Source organism: Watersipora subatra, chromosome 1 (assembly GCF_963576615.1).
Source record: "Watersipora subatra chromosome 1, tzWatSuba1.1, whole genome shotgun sequence".
NCBI lineage: Eukaryota > Metazoa > Bryozoa > Gymnolaemata > Cheilostomatida > Watersiporidae > Watersipora > Watersipora subatra.
In genome coordinates, this window is record NC_088708.1 from 59,278,791 (window position 1) to 59,294,478 (window position 15,688).

Consider the following 15,688-nt stretch of genomic DNA (forward strand, 5'->3'; position numbering starts at 1 on the left):
GTGCTGACTGTGGATTTACTATACCAATGCAAGACCAGTGGCAACGGCCACGACGGACTAGGCGACACAGGCTCCCCCCCTGGTCGCCACCGGTCCCCTTGCATAACCAGTATCAGCCCTTACCTGAGTGTGCAGGTCTCCCACCCTCAGAAACCAAGGAAGAAACATACGTCTGGCCAAAGCCGTCTCGGCCTTCCAAAAAAGGCCCCCAGAGAATGAGCGAAGCCGGACAAACTCATGGAGATGAATTGTGGAAGCCACATAATAGCAGCTATTTCTTGCCAGGTCGCATCGGAGGGCAGCCCGTCCAGTTTCTCGTGGACACCGGATGCACGTCTAATCTGTTGGGACGGCATGTATTTGAGCGCTTACCCAAGGATGTCAAGAGCCGATTAGAGGTTCGAGAAGACTATGGGCGGATGGCAGATGGTACACGGCTGCAATTTCACGGACTCATCACTCTCCCAGTCAGAGTCAGGAGTGTCCAAGTCACTGTATCTCTAGTGGTGTGTGCCCTGAAGGAGGATGCCATCCTGGGCATGCCATTCTTGGTCGACCACCACTGTGAGATGAATTTTCAGCAACCCACGTTGGTGTTAAATGGGCAGAAATGGACTTGCACTGACAGAGAGGGTCGACCCCTGACAAGTGGAGTTCAGATAATGCGAGCCACAACGCTTCCCCCTCGAGCCGAGGTCCTAGTTGCTGGGCGTCTCACGTCCTCATCCTATCAGCCAGTAGGGCTAATCGAAGGAGTAAGAAGCAGTTATATGGTGGCCGCCAGCCTACATCAACCCGCTAAAAAGGGAAGAGTGGCCATCCGCTGTATGAATCCTACCAACCATCCAGTTTGCGTGACGGCAGGGACGATTGTGGGACAATACACTGGAGTAGGGCCGGACGAAATAGGGGTTCCCTGGACAGCAAAGGAGGATGTCGAGACTCCTAAGGAACATCCCCCTTCACCTTCAAGCGTGCCCCCCCCACATGCAGGACTTGCTCCAACAAGCGGCGCCGCATTGTTCGTCCCCTACCGAGCACAGAAGGATGGAAGATCTTTTGGTTCGTTATGCGGATGTGTTCAGCCAAGGAAGCGAAGACGTGGGGCGTACCACCCTGGTACAACATGAAATCCCCCTTCTCCCAGAGGCACAGCCCATCCGTCAACCCCCATATCGAGTAGGACATGAGAAAGAAGCCGAAATCGAGCGACAGGTTTTGGCTCTTGAGAAACAAGGCATGATTGAGCCCGCTCACGGGGCCTGGAGCTCTCCGGTGGTCTTGGTGAAGAAGAAGGACGGGGCGTGGCGACTATGTGTGGACTATAGAAAGCTCAACAGTGTCACTCGCCAGGACGCCTACCCCCTTCCCCGGATCAACGAGAGTTTAGATGCCTTGTCCGGCAGCAGGTTTTTCAGTACCCTGGATATGATGAGCGGGTATTGGCAGGTACCTCTCTCTGCTGAGGCCCAGGAACGGTCAGCATTTACCACACGCAGTGGATTATGGAGATGGAAGGTGCTCCCCTTTGGGCTGACCTCCGCTCCGGCTACCTTCCAGCGGCTAATGGAACGCGTCCTCCAAGGGCTACACTGGAAAACTTTGCTGCTATACCTAGACGACATCATCGTCATGTCGGCAGACTTTTCTAGTCATGTAGCTAGGCTGGCAGAGGTGTTGGAACGATTGAGGCAAGCAGGATTAAAATTGAAGCCCTCTAAATGCAGTCTGTTCCAGACCCAAGTCAAGTACCTGGGCCACATAGTCAGCGACACTGGAGTGGCTACCGACCCTGAGAAGATTCAGGCCATCAGTAAATGGGCAGCACCACAGGATGTGACTCAATTAAGATCGTACTTGGGTACCACTGGGTACTACCACCGATACGTACCTGACTACGCCTCGATCGCCAAACCTCTCACTCTGTTGACAAGCGAGGGGGCCCCCTGGAAGTGGGGAGAAGATGAACAGGAAGCTTTCCTTAAGCTCAAGTGGTCACTGACGCACGCTCCAGTACTGGCATATCCTGATCCCTCTTTACCCTACGTACTCGATACTGATGCTAGTAACGTAGGGACCGGAGCTGTGTTATCCCAGGTCCAGCAAGGCAAGGAGCGACCTATAGCCTACTATAGCAAGACCCTCTCCCCCGCCGAACGCAACTACTGCATGACTAGAAGAGAGCTGCTGGCAGTCGTGCTAGCTGTTCAACATTTCCGGCCATACCTATATGGCAGAGAGTTTACCATCCGAACCGATCATGCCTCCTTGGTTTGGCTGCACCGGAGAAAGGAACCCTCTTGCCAGGTGGCCCGGTGGCTGGAGAGCCTAGCCGAGCACAAGTATCGAATCATCAATCGAAAAGGCGTTAAGCACGGTAACGCCGATGGGTTGAGTCGACAACAGTGCATCGACTGCCGGCAGTGTGCTGCCATTGAGAAGCGGGATCGGGGACCAACTAGGTCACAAGTGTGTGACTCTCTAGTACCCCCAGGGACTAATTGGGAAACTACTGTACCAGTGGACCAAGTTCCAGTACAGCCACCAAGAGATACAGGAGGACCCAGTCCTAGCGCCCACCAGTTGGACGAAGACGAATGGCCTCGACTACCCAGCAGCAGACATACATCAGGGCCCAGCTTCTCGACTCCCACACCAGCCAGCCTAGTTCCAGTACGGCTGCCATGCGGTGCGGGGTCACCCAGAGTGTTGGACAACCCCCTCAGAAAGTCTCAAAACCCTCGGTTATGGGCCATCAAGGTGGCAGGTGAGCCAGGACTCGTTGTGGAGACTGACCAAGTTACGGTACGATCAGACGCTAAGGCCACGAGTTTAGATTTCTCACCGCCAGATGCCCCAAAGGTCCCAGAATTGTTGACAGTAGTACAAACCTCACTAGATGAAGTACGAGCATTGCAACAGAGACCCGCTACCGACCTAGGGATAATTTACCAGGCCGTCAGGAACCGGAAAAGAGTCGAAAAGGCAGTATTGCAAGTAGGCAGCTCCGAGTTGCAGCGGTTGGCCCGGATGTTCCATCAGCTCCAGATTGACGAATCAGGTGTATTGACCCTTCATCTCATTCAGAATGGGCGAGAAAGGGTGGTGGTGGTGTACCCCCAAACTCTGCGACAGGAGATCCTGTGGAAGGCCCACGAACAAACTCACTGCGGTGTGGAAAGGACCCTGAAGCGCGTCCAGTTGGATTGGTACTGGCCGGGCTTGACTGGAGATATCAGGAGGGCAGTTCTCTCCTGTGAAGTTTGCCAGCGGGCTAAGACGGGAAAGGCCCGGACCTCCGGAAATCGACAACGGTTGTACGCTGGGAGGCCATGGCAATGTCTAGCAGTAGATTTAGTGGGACCCCTACCTCAGACACCTCGAGGAAATAGCTGGGTGTTGGTACTCACTGACCATTTCACTCGGTGGTCGGATGCCTTGGCTATCCCTGACGCTACAGCTCCAACGGTGGCCCAAGTCTTGGATGAAAGAGTATTCAGTTACTTCGGTCTGCCCGAAATTGTCCACACCGACCAGGGGAGCCAATTCGAGTCCTCTTTGCTTCAAGAGCTATGTGACTTGTGGGGAGTCGACAAATCTAGGACCACTCCGTACCACCCCGAAGGAAATAGTGTGGTTGAAAGAAACAACCGAGTATTGGGTGACTCCCTACGAGCACTTTTACTGGGCAGAGGACAAGAGGACTGGGATCAACTATTGCCACAGATCATGCGAACGCTGCGAGGGCTACCGCACTCCGCCACTAAGGAAACACCCAATTATTTGATGTTGGGTCGAGAGCTTCGTCTTCTTGACAAATTGCTGCATGGAAATAGGTTGGAGTCATTTACTAGCACACACGAGTATGTCCAGACTGTTCACGACCGGTTGATACAAGCTCACACTCTCCTCCGAGATAGACAGAAGGAAATTGTATTAACCGATGTGAGGGAGCCCCCGCTGTTCAATGAGGGTGACCTCGTATGGTTGCTAAGCAAGCGGAGAAGAAAAGGCGAAAATCCGAAATTAGCGGCCAAGTATGTGGGGCCCTATCGCGTACTAAGGAGTCACGAAAATCATACGTACGAAGTAGAAAGATATGGACAGCGATCCACTCAGGCCGAAGGAAGATTAAGGCTCTGTCGCCCTAGCCCTGTGCAACAAGGTCGAGCCCCAACTGAAGTCGAACTTGCCAGACGTCCCAACATGAGAGGTTATCCCCGGAGACGAGTATCACAGAAAAACGGTAATCCAGATGCTGTTATTTCCGAATCACTTCTGCCTAGTCGATTAATAGATTTACCAATACCGCAATCGCCAGTAAGATTGGAACCACCTTGGCTCCACAACGAAGATTTTTTGGTCTCTCCGAGTGAACACAACTCTGACTCGAGGGCTGGCCTCGACGCTGGCTGTGAATTGGCGACCGAAGAAACAAGAGCTACGGGGAATGAAGGAGTCCAGGCTAGTACCACTGGGACCGGAAATACCACGCGGCCCCAACGAATAACAAAGCCCCCTGCATATCTAGCGGATTACGACACAAGTACTGTCCAATCAGGAGAGGCCAGAAGGGGTCAAGGCCGAAGGGCGGCCATTTTGGAAAATAAAGAAAGCCATCTCACTGTTTGTTACCAGCTCGACACGCACGCACACGCACATTTACACCCTCCAGCCTCAGACGAACGGCCCGCCGCCTGGAAGAGTTGGCTAACCAGATGTCGACTAAGTGAAGGATTACGCTACCGATTCCATTAAAAACATTGACTCTTCTTAGAAACCATTATTTACGCATCTTTTATCTTGTAGTATAGTCTAGCTCGTTTGTGTTCTTTTATTATAGCCGATTGCCGTCTATAGGGGCGGCGTGTGTGGTGGAACACAAATTTCCATCCTCTCTTATGCAGTTTCTTACCAGAGTTGTGTTCTCTTTCTTTTTTTTGTTAGCCACGCCCCTAAGGGAGGCTGGCTTTATCGTCTAATTTGCATAATTTCATGTACATAAGGCAGGGTCTCGGCCCTTTGTATTCATTCAATACATGCAGTGCAATTGAATCATACTCTTTCTGCTACATTAAGCGATACCAGAACCACCCCGGCATATAGCTATCTCCAAAGACTTGGTTTATGGACTGTGCTGTGGGAATAGACTCATAAAAACACTGTCGACCTCTGTCGACCTTGTCGACCTAGTATAAAACCTCTTTGGTGCAAACCCTTGTGTGAAGTGGTTAATGTTGACTGGTGGAGTAAGCCAACCTAGTCGCCTCTGCGTGTTGGTCACGGGAAACCAGCACACAGCCCCTGTGAAGAGTGAATGTTGACCGGTAGAGTAAGCCGACCTAGTCGCCTCTACGTGTTGGTCGCAGGAACCAACACAGCCTGCACAGGTTCGAATCCTGTCAACTGTGATGATGCAAAGTTTTTTGGCTTCCAATGAATGATTTGAGCCTTGACGAAAATTTTCCAAAAAATGTGAGGAACACACAGTCACAACATTTAGGTTTTACGATCATTCATAGAATTCCGCAAGAGCAAAGTCTTTTATTTCATATCAAAAGTTTTTGCGATTACTTGGTTTTACATCCAGAGTTTTCATAATAGCTAAAACAAAGTCGTTCAATGAAACTTTAAATGTCGAAACCGTTGTAACTTTAATGTTTCAACATAGCTTGTCCTAATACTTACGGGCTAGATAAATAACGCTGTCGACTTCAGATCATTCAAACATTATGCTGAACAGACGCAGTTGTGGCCGAGTGGTTAAGGCGATTGACTCGAAATCAATTGGGCTCTGCCCGCACAGGTTCGAATCCTGTCAACTGCGATGATGTAAAGCTTTTCGCATCTATTGGATGATTTGAACTTTACTAAAATAGGTTCTTATAATGTGAATCTTGTTTTGTCACATTCGATTGGTGTTGCAAATATTTATGGAACTTCACAAAAGCAAAGTCTTTTATTTTGTATCTCAAGTTTTTGCCAGTTGTGTGTTTTACATTCGTAGTTTCGATGATGGCTGGAACAAATATACGTGTTTCAATGATGGCGGAAATAAAATTGTAGGATGAAAGCTCAAATCTCGAAACCGTTGTAACTTAAACGTTTCAGAATAACTTGTTCTAATACTAACTGTCTTAATATATAATGTTGACAATTTCGGAGCAATCAATCTTCATTTAAAATGTAAGCAGTTGTGGCCGAGTGGTTAAGGCGATTGACTTGAAATCAATTGGGCTATGCCCGCACAGGTTCGAATCCTGTCAACTGCGGTGATGTAAAGTTTTTTGCGTCCAACAAATGATTGGAGCTTTGCTGAACACGGTTCAGATCAAAAGAGGCGCATACAATCACAACAGTTCGGTTTTCGATTATTCATGGAGCTTCCGGTGAGCATGGTCTTTCATGTTGCATCTCTAGTTTTTACGACAAGGTGGTTTTACATTCATCGTTTCAATGACTGTGCAAACGAAATTGTATAAGGAAACCTCAAATCGCGAAACCGTTTTAACCTCTATATATGTAAATGCTTGAGAATAACTTGTTCTAATACTTACTGTCTAGATATATAACATTGACGACTTCCGAACGATCAAACTTTATTTACAATTTAAGCAGTTGGGGTCGGTTGGTTGAGGCGATTGACTTGAAATCAATTGGGCTGTGCCTGCACAGGTTCGAATCCTGTCAGCTGCGATGGTGCAAAGTTTTTTGGCTTCCAATGAATGATTTGAGCCTTGACGAAAATTTTCCAAAAAATGTGAGGCACCTACAATCACAACATTTAGGTTTTACGATCATTCATAGAATTCCGCAAGAGCAAAGTCTTTTATTTCATATCAAAAGTTTTTGCGATTACTTGGTGTTACATCCAGAGTTTTCAAAGTAGCACAAACAAAGTCGTTTAATGAAACATTAAATGTCGAAACCGTTGTAACTTTAATGTTTCAACATAGGTTGTCCTAATACTTACGGGCTAGATAAATAACGCTGTCGCCTTGAGATCATACAAACATTATGCTGAACAGACGCAGTTGTGGCCGAGTGGTTAAGGCGATTGACTCGAAATCAATTGGGCTCTGCCCGCACAGGTTCGAATCCTGTCAACTGCGATGATGTAAAGCTTTTCGCATCTATTGGATGATTTGAACTTTACTAAAATAGGTTCTTATAATGTGAATCTTGTTTTGTCACATTCGATTGGTGTTGCAAATATTTATGGAACTTCACAAAAGCAAAGTCTTTTATTTTGTATCTCAAGTTTTTGCCAGTAGTGTGTTTTACATTCGTAGTTTCGATGATGGCTGGAACAAATATACGTGTTTCAATGATGGCGGAAATAAAATTGTAGGATGAAAGCTCAAATCTCGAAACCGTTGTAACTTAAACGTTTCAGAATAACTTGTTCTAATACTAACTGTCTTAATATATAATGTTGACAATTTCGGAGCAATCAATCTTCATTTAAAATGTAAGCAGTTGTGGCCGAGTGGTTAAGGCGATTGACTTGAAATCAATTGGGCTATGCCCGCACAGGTTCGAATCCTGTCAACTGCGGTGATGTAAAGTTTTTTGGCTTCCAATGAATGATTTGAGCCTTGACGAAAATTTTCCAAAAAATGTGAGGCACCTACAATCACAACATTTAGGTTTTACGATCATTCATAGAATTCCGCAAGAGCAAAGTCTTTTATTTCATATCAAAAGTTTTTGCGATTACTTGGTGTTACATCCAGAGTTTTCAAAGTAGCACAAACAAAGTCGTTTAATGAAACATTAAATGTCGAAACCGTTGTAACTTTAATGTTTCAACATAGGTTGTCCTAATACTTACGGGCTAGATAAATAACGCTGTCGACTTCAGATCATTCAAACATTATGCTGAACAGAAGCAGTTGTGGCCGAGTGGTCAATGTTCAAATATTATTACATGTATATCATAGTAGTTTAGATAATGTTGGATTATGTTTTAGAGTTGTCTGCTCGTCTTTATTATTTTTCAACTTATAATTTACCCACAATTCTATTTCTTCTCCCCTTGCCTGATTGTATCCTGATAATGGTGGCTGTATAATAAAAGGACTCAACTATAAATCCGTTATAATCACGTATAAAACAATAGGTTATGGGCCTAGGAAGACTCTAATATCAAGCAAGCACCATGGATGATAAACTGTCTGTGGATAAACTTACTACGTCCAACTATTCTATATGGAGATTTAAACTGAAACATTTGCTCATTGCTAAGGAACTTTATGAACATTGTGATGGTAGTATTGCAGAGCCAACGGAAGGTGCAGATGCTAAGAAAGCTTATATAACACAGTCACAGAAAGCTCTTAGTCATATTGTATTGGCGATCAGTGATGAATTCATATATTTGATCACTGAGTGTGAGACACCGAAAGCAGCGTGGGAGAAGCTACAGTCTCGCTTTGAAAGAGACACACAAGCAAACCGGATATATCTAAAGAAACAATATTTCAGAGCTATCATGCGTGATGATACATCTATAGAAAATCATCTAAAATATATGAAGGATATTGTAAACAAGCTCACGGCTATCAAAGCCCCGGTGAGCGAGGAAGATCAGGTAGTAACACTGTTGGGCAGTATGCCGAGTAGCTATGCAACTGTCGTGACAGCCTTTGAAGCGCGAAAGCCTGAAACTCTAACATTAGAATTTGTTCAAAACGCGTTACTCAATGAAGAGCAGAAACATGGCGTACAAGCTGCCGAAATGGATTCTGGTGAAAGCGGCAAGTATGGAAAAACGACTTCAAATTCTGACACTGCCTTATATACCGTCGGAGATAACACGTATGAGAGAAGATGCTATAACTGCAATTCACCATATCACATGGTCAGAGATTGCACAGCGCAACAGAATAGTCGAGGTAACTACAATCGTGCTAATTACAATCGTGGAAACTATAGTCGCGGAAACTACAGTCGTGGTCAGGGCCGTGGTCAGGCGAATCAGCATGGAGCTACATTTGTGACTGAATCCCAAGCAACTGAATTTCAAAGTGAGGAGAGTGCTTTTCTAGTAAGAGAAAATATAGCGACAGCGAAAGAATGGCTCATTGACAGCGGGGCAACTCGTCACATGACTCCTGAAAATGGTGGTTTCAGTACATACACAAAGTTTGACCAGCCTGAGAAAGTTGCTATAGCGGACGGCAGAGTATTGGATGCCATAGGCTCAGGTAACATTATGATATCAGTGTCCGTTAGCCGGAAAGTGAAAAGAAAAGCCACTCTCCACGATGTACTTCATGTACCAGATTTGAAACAAAATCTATTCTCTGTACAGTTGGCCGCTATTAAGGGTATGATAGTACAATTTGGCCACAGTAGATGTTGGCTTAAGAACAAACTCCACCAAATACATGTTATGGGAACGCTCGTTGGGAAACTTTACTATTTAGATCTGGAGTCGTCTGATCATAAAGCTAATCTAGCGTCGTCGTGTAACGATATATGGCATAAGAGACTCGCTCATATCAATCCTACCAGCATCGGACTTATGAACCGTGAACAGCTTGTTACAGGTGCCGATCTGTCTAACGTAAGTGTAGGTACCATATGTGACCCTTGTGTGAAAGGTAAAATGGCTCGAAAACCGTTTATAGCTAGAGATGGTATTAAGTCTACTAAAGTGCTAGAACTAGTTCATAGCGATGTATGTGGTCCAATGCAGAATAAATCAATTGGTGGCAGTAGATATTTTGTGAGTTTTATTGATGATTTTAGTAGATTTTCGTATGTGTATTTTATCAATGAGAAATCGGATGTATTTTTTTGTATTTAAAGAGTTTGAAGCCTTAGTGACCAACCAAACCGGCCAGCCAATCGAAACCCTTCGAATTGACGGTGGAGGGGAATATGTATCAAGCGAATTTGAAGAATACCTGCGCTCTCAAGGTATTCAGCATCAACTAACCGTTAGATATTCACAACAGCAAAACGGTGTAGCAAAACGGTATAATCGCACTGTATGTGAATTAGCCCGCGCGTTAGTAATCGACGCCGCATTACCGAAACATTTCTGGGCTGAGGCCATTTCAACAGCTGTTTATGTTAGGAATCGTGCCCCCACTACTGCTCACCATGAGCCCACAACTCCATACCAGCAATGGTACAACTGTAAACCAGATATTAGTAATCTAAGGGTGTTTGGTTCTTTAGCCCATGCTCATGTACCAAATGAGCTCCGTCAGAAACTGGATGATAAAGCAGAGACAATGATGTTTGTTGGCTATAGCCTTAGATCGAAAGGCTATCGTTTATATAATCCTTCTACTAAGAAAGTCGTAGTACGAGGAGATGTCATGATAGATGAAAATAGGTTAGGGTTACCAGAGTCCGAGACTAACCAATGTGAGGATGAAGACAACTCCGAAAAGCTGACAGTTGAATTACCAGAACCTGAAAATCCCTCAGCAGTTACACGAAAATCACAGCGAAACCCCAATCCTATTGTAAGATTCGAGGTTAATGAGTATGTCAATCATGTGGCTTGCCTCACCAGCAATATAACCGAACCGTTAACAATGTCAGAGGCTATGTCTAGTCCCCAATCGAAGCAATGGATGAACGCTGCCTTCGAAGAATACACCGCATCAATCGACAATCGCTCTGTCTTCAACAGAAGCCGAGTATATCGCAGCTTTCGAAGCTGCAAAAGAGGCAGCCTGGTTACGGCAATTATTCGTTGGCATTACTCGAGAGACATTACCACCAATAGTACTCCGCATAGACAACCAATCGGCCATCAGCATAGCAAACAACACTAACGTTAGTAAGCGCAGCAAGCATATGGATATAGAATATCATTATATTCGACAAGAAGTCCAAAACCACAATATAGTCACAGAATAGTGTCCAACTGATGATATGATAGCCGATATCTTCACCAAACCCCTACCTAAAACTCGTTTCGAGAAACTTTGTGTTATGTTAAATGTGGGATAGACGCCTGGCTGGCCGGTAACTAGGAACATTATTATTACAGGGTGTACGCTTCGTATTTGCATACATTGTTTTGTTGTGAAATTATCAAAACTATGTGGGAGTGTTCAAATATTATTATATCATAGTAGTTTAGATAATGTTGGATTATGTTTTAGAGTTGTCTGCTCGTCTTTATTATTATTCAACTTATATTTTACCCACAATTCTATTTCTTCTCCCATTGTTTGATTGTATCCTGATAATGGTGGCTGTATAATAAAAGGACTCAACTATAAATCCCTTATAATCACGTATAAAACAATAGTTAAGGCGATTGACTAAAAATCAATTGGGCTCTGTCCGCACAGGTTCGAATCCTGTCAACTGCGATGATGTAAAGTTTTTCGCATCTAATGGATGATTTGAACTTTGCTGAAATAGGTTCTTATAATGTGAAACATGTTTTGTCACATTCGATTGGTTTTGCAATTAATTATGGAACTTCACAAAAGCAAAGTTGTAAAGTTCTGCTGTCTGTTAAATTTCCTAATTTGATAGTGCACTGCAATATCTAGTCACCCTGTGTGATTCACTGTTCCTGCCCAGAGCGAATGCCAGTTGATCTGTTGATCTTGGGTGGTCTAATGATCTTTTGTGGTCTGTCTGACTTGCCACAGTGCCATACGTTTGATTAGGTGTCATTGTTTTATCAGCCTTTGAGCCAACAACATGTAGTTTTTAAGCCTCATTTTTTGATGCTGATACTTTCTTCTATCTGTATTAAGTTTCATCATTACACCAATATCTATCGCATACACATATAATCAAGAGTTAAACAGAAGGAGAATCACATACTATTTAGCAATCTCCTAGATGTGTTATTAAGGTAAATATTATATCTTTCATTTTATGTGTTTTATTTTATGTTTCTAAATGGCTTTGCAGATGACTACCTGTATAATTAGCATACTTTCAATAACCTTTATCGACAATCGAGTTATTATTTTATTGTAGTTTCACGGTGTTGACAAGCAAATATAATAAACTTTTAATAGAATATACACTATGCCTCATCACCCGTATGTGACAATATAGCTACGAACCAGGGGATTAGCTACAGTGAAACTTACACACACTAACGGAAGTGAAATCGGACTGCCAGACGTATATAGGATATACATATATATATACATATATATATCAATGAACATTAATTTCGCCTCCAGCAGCCCAAGTGAAACTCCGTTGATTTACAAAGGAAAAGTGAAGTCAGGAGGAAGAAGGAGCCAGAGTCGAGCAGCTAGAGCCACACAGCCAGCGACATCTTGACTTCCAACTTGATAAGTCGCATTACCTTTTCTTTTTTCTTTAAACAACAGCAATTGACTTTGTTTTGTGTTTTGTTTTTTAATGATTTATAAATCCTTTTATGCAGCTAGTTGAATTGTTCACTAAATAGTGTGCGTTAGCAATTAAGCAATTCTACTAGTGCAGATTCTGGTCATTGGGCAGTGAATCATACAAGGGTGATAGTCTCAATTGATTTCTTGCAGAGAAAATTTGTGGTATGAATTTCAAAACTAATCCTTTATTGATTGCTGTCAGTAAAAACTACTGTAATTAAACCTAGAGCATTGTCTTAAAAATTTTGGCATTTTTTAGTAAGATAGCTATAAACAAGTTAAAAAATAGAACAATTTTCAGCTGAAAATTCTGACAGGTTTGACCATAGTGCAGATCACGTTGCCACCTTCTTGGAGTTGTGTCCTCGAATTCATTGGGTTAAATCAATACGAGTTGAGTTCCAAGTTTTTTCTCCTAAACTAAATCATGTCTGATAGCGAAGAACTCGCTTCTGTTCACAGTGAAGAATCTACCAGTAGGAGGTTTTCACCAAGACTAAAAATACAGTCAATTAAGTCTGAGTTACAAGCAACTATTGAAAATCTCAGTGTAAGTCACAAAGCTACATTAAATGACTTGCGAGATAACTCTATTGAACTTTCCTATGAACAGCTTAACAGCATGCATGGAGAAATCACATTAGGTGCAGTTAATATCACAAAACTGCATAGTGCATACAAAGAAGCTCATGAAAGCGACTTACAACCTGACAAGGAAGACATTGTAGAAATAGATCGCGTGCTTGCTGATAACAGGAAGGTTATCGACCAGTTAGAAATTCGTATGAATAAGTTGGTAACAAGAACCAAGCACGCTGAGCCAGACATAGAAAGCATAAAATCCAAAAATTCATCCTTTCTTTCCTCTAGACAATCTAGGTCTAGCAAATCAGGCTCGAGCAGACTTTCTCAGTCACTCAAAATCATGCAGGCCGAGGCAAAAGCTGCTGCTGCAACTAAACAAGCCCAGCTTCAAGCCGAGATAGAATCTCAACAACTTGAGGAGGAAAGCCTCCAACTTCAGACACAAGTTCAAAGGAATAAAAGTCTGATAGCACAAGCTAAGTTAAAAGCAGGGTTAGAAGCTGAGCGCCAACGTGAGCAGATTTACGCACAAGCAATAGCAGAAGAATTGGAAGATAACAATGAGTCATTGTTGCGCCCTCCTGTCACCAATAAGTTAAATTCAGGACAAACACAGCTAAAAGACTCAAATGAGTTATTCCGACAAACATCACAACAGCCTGCCAATGAGGTGATCACACCACTGCGCCTTCCAAGAGCTTCCCCAGATAGTTCTCCTATGACGATTTCTAGTACCCCTACTACAGTCTTTGATCCTGTTGCTCTTGCTGAAGCAATGAACACGGTTCGCCAGCGTCCTGATGAACCACCCATATTTAAGGGTGAGACACTTAAGTATCAGCAGTGGAAGGCCTCCTTTTTCGAAACCTTTGATTTCAGTTCATGCACACCAGGCAAAAAATGGCTCAAACTGCAGCAATATGTTACAGGCAAGGCCTGGCAAAAAATAGAGGGCCTCAGCTATAGAAAAACAGAAAGTGCATGGATGCTTGCCTGGAAGAAACTGGACACCAAATATGGCAAACCAGAAATAGTGGCGGAAGCCATGGAGGAAAAGTTACTCAGCTGGCAAAAAATTGAAGCAAATGACAGCGAACAGTTAGAAGACTTCATTGACTTTCTTGAAGTTTGTTCAGAATGTGATAGTGATTTGAACCTTGGTTCTAAATCTGTAAACAAGCGGCTGATACAAAAACTTCCATTACATATTGCTCACAGATGGACAACAAAGGCCACAAAACTGGAGAAGAAATTGAGCAAGTTTCCACCACTCCAAGAATTCATCGATTTTCTAGTTCATGAATCTGACACATTAAACAACACATTGATTAAAGCGTATCAAGACTTTGGAAAAACAGATAAGTCAGTAAAAGGTAAAAGCGACAAAAGCAACAAAATCATGTCTTTTTCGACAGCAACCACAGCTGATGGTAAGTCTCACAATAGTTACAATGCCAATGGTCTGAAACAAAACAAATACCCATGCTTGAACTGCAACATGAACAATCATACGACGGGTACTTGTTTCAAGCTTGGTAAGCAAATACACTCCGAAATCGAAAGGTTTTTCATGAGCCATAACTTATGTTTTGCATGCTCTAAGCCTGGACACCGAATGACTGATTGTCGGTCTCCAGAGAAATGCATAAAGAAAAATTGCAACCTACAGCACCTCACAGTATTTCATGAATACTACGTAAAAGATAAAGACAGCAAAAGTAAGACTCCTATAGAAGTAATACAAACAGACAGTGAGAAATCAGAAACAGCCCTAAACTGTTCCGACACCAGACCAGCTAATATCATGTCATGGACAATACCAGTGTATATTTCAACCAAAGATAATCCTGAAAAAGAAGTTCTGGTGTTTTCCTTGCTAGACTCCGGTTCAAATCGAACCTTCATCACTCAAAATACCCTTGACAAGCTCAATGTACAGACCTGTGATGCAGCTATGAAAATTAGTACACTTACTGATACTGAGGGCACTGATTCAATGCGCCAAGCGGCCTCAGGACTGCTGGTTCGTGGCTACCATCAGAGCAGAGCAAGTAGACTTCCACCGTGCATAAGCACAAGCAAAATACCTTTCAACTCAGAGGAGATACCCAATGCCACATCAGTGCAAAACTGGCCACACTTACAACATCTTGCCTCTCAGTTCATCTCTGCTCAAAAAGCAGCCAGCCTCGAGCTCGGATTGTTGATTGGAAACAATCTTCCACATGTGTTTATATCTAGACAAGAAATCAGTAGAGAAGACCATGAGCCCTTTGCTCGTCTCACTGACTTGGGTTGGATTTTGATGGGAAACGCCACAAACTCTGCACACAGCTGCAACAGTTGCGCTCATACCATTCAATCTGGGACAATAGTAAACTTGGCAGTACAACAGCCAACGACTAGAAAATGTATCTCTTTTAAAATAGAAACAGAAACTCCTGACTTCCCCAACACAGATAAATTCGAACAACAAATACTAAAAGTTCTTAGTTCTGACTTTCAAACAAATCACGCTGATGAGATAAAGACAATGTCAATCGATGATCTCAAATTCTTAAACATTATGAAAGAGCAAATTCATAAAGATAAGTAGGGTTACATAACAATGCCATTACCATTCAAGGCTAAACCGCTCAGCATTGACACAAAAACCACTGCAATGCACAGATTTCATCTTCTTGAAAAAAAGTTCAAAAAAGATGCCATATATAAACTGCAATACCATGAATTTATGTCTGACA

General features: G+C 43.5%; 2 protein-coding genes and 4 non-coding genes across 6 annotated transcripts; all 6 read left to right on the plus strand.

Annotated features, from left to right (window-relative positions):
* The first annotated feature begins 5,745 nt into the window (after positions 1-5,745).
* On the plus strand, positions 5,746-5,827 carry Trnas-cga (transfer RNA serine (anticodon CGA)). The gene has a single exon. It is a non-coding gene; the product is annotated as a tRNA-Ser (tRNA).
* Positions 5,828-6,190: 363 nt separating this feature from the next.
* Positions 6,191-6,272, plus strand: Trnas-uga (transfer RNA serine (anticodon UGA)). Its single transcript has one exon. It is a non-coding gene; the product is annotated as a tRNA-Ser (tRNA).
* A 758-nt stretch (positions 6,273-7,030) lies between these two features.
* Trnas-cga (transfer RNA serine (anticodon CGA)) lies at positions 7,031-7,112 on the plus strand. Its single transcript has one exon. It is a non-coding gene; the product is annotated as a tRNA-Ser (tRNA).
* A 363-nt stretch (positions 7,113-7,475) lies between these two features.
* Trnas-uga (transfer RNA serine (anticodon UGA)) lies at positions 7,476-7,557 on the plus strand. The gene has a single exon. It is a non-coding gene; the product is annotated as a tRNA-Ser (tRNA).
* Positions 7,558-12,786: 5,229 nt separating this feature from the next.
* Positions 12,787-14,567, plus strand: LOC137389668 (uncharacterized). The gene is made up of 2 exons (XM_068075743.1): positions 12,787-14,374; positions 14,548-14,567. The coding sequence occupies exons 1-2, from the start codon at positions 12,787-12,789 to the stop codon at positions 14,565-14,567; spliced, it is 1,608 nt and encodes a 535-aa protein (XP_067931844.1).
* Positions 14,568-14,898: 331 nt separating this feature from the next.
* LOC137389676 (uncharacterized) lies at positions 14,899-15,540 on the plus strand. Its single transcript, XM_068075755.1, has one exon. It carries the CDS (start codon positions 14,899-14,901, stop codon positions 15,538-15,540), a length of 642 nt encoding a protein of 213 aa, XP_067931856.1.
* Positions 15,541-15,688: the final 148 nt, after the last annotated feature.

Excerpts from the sequence above, each read along its gene's own strand:
- LOC137389668 (XM_068075743.1), top strand. The coding sequence starts at position 12,787 with ATGTCTGATAGCGAAGAACTCGCTTCTGTTCACAGTGAAGAATCTACC. Across the intron at positions 14,375-14,547 it reads GACAGCAACCACAGCTGATG|CCTGGACACCGAATGACTGA; the intron begins GTAAGTCTCACA and ends GCATGCTCTAAG.
- LOC137389676 (XM_068075755.1), top strand. The coding sequence starts at position 14,899 with ATGAAAATTAGTACACTTACTGATACTGAGGGCACTGATTCAATGCGC.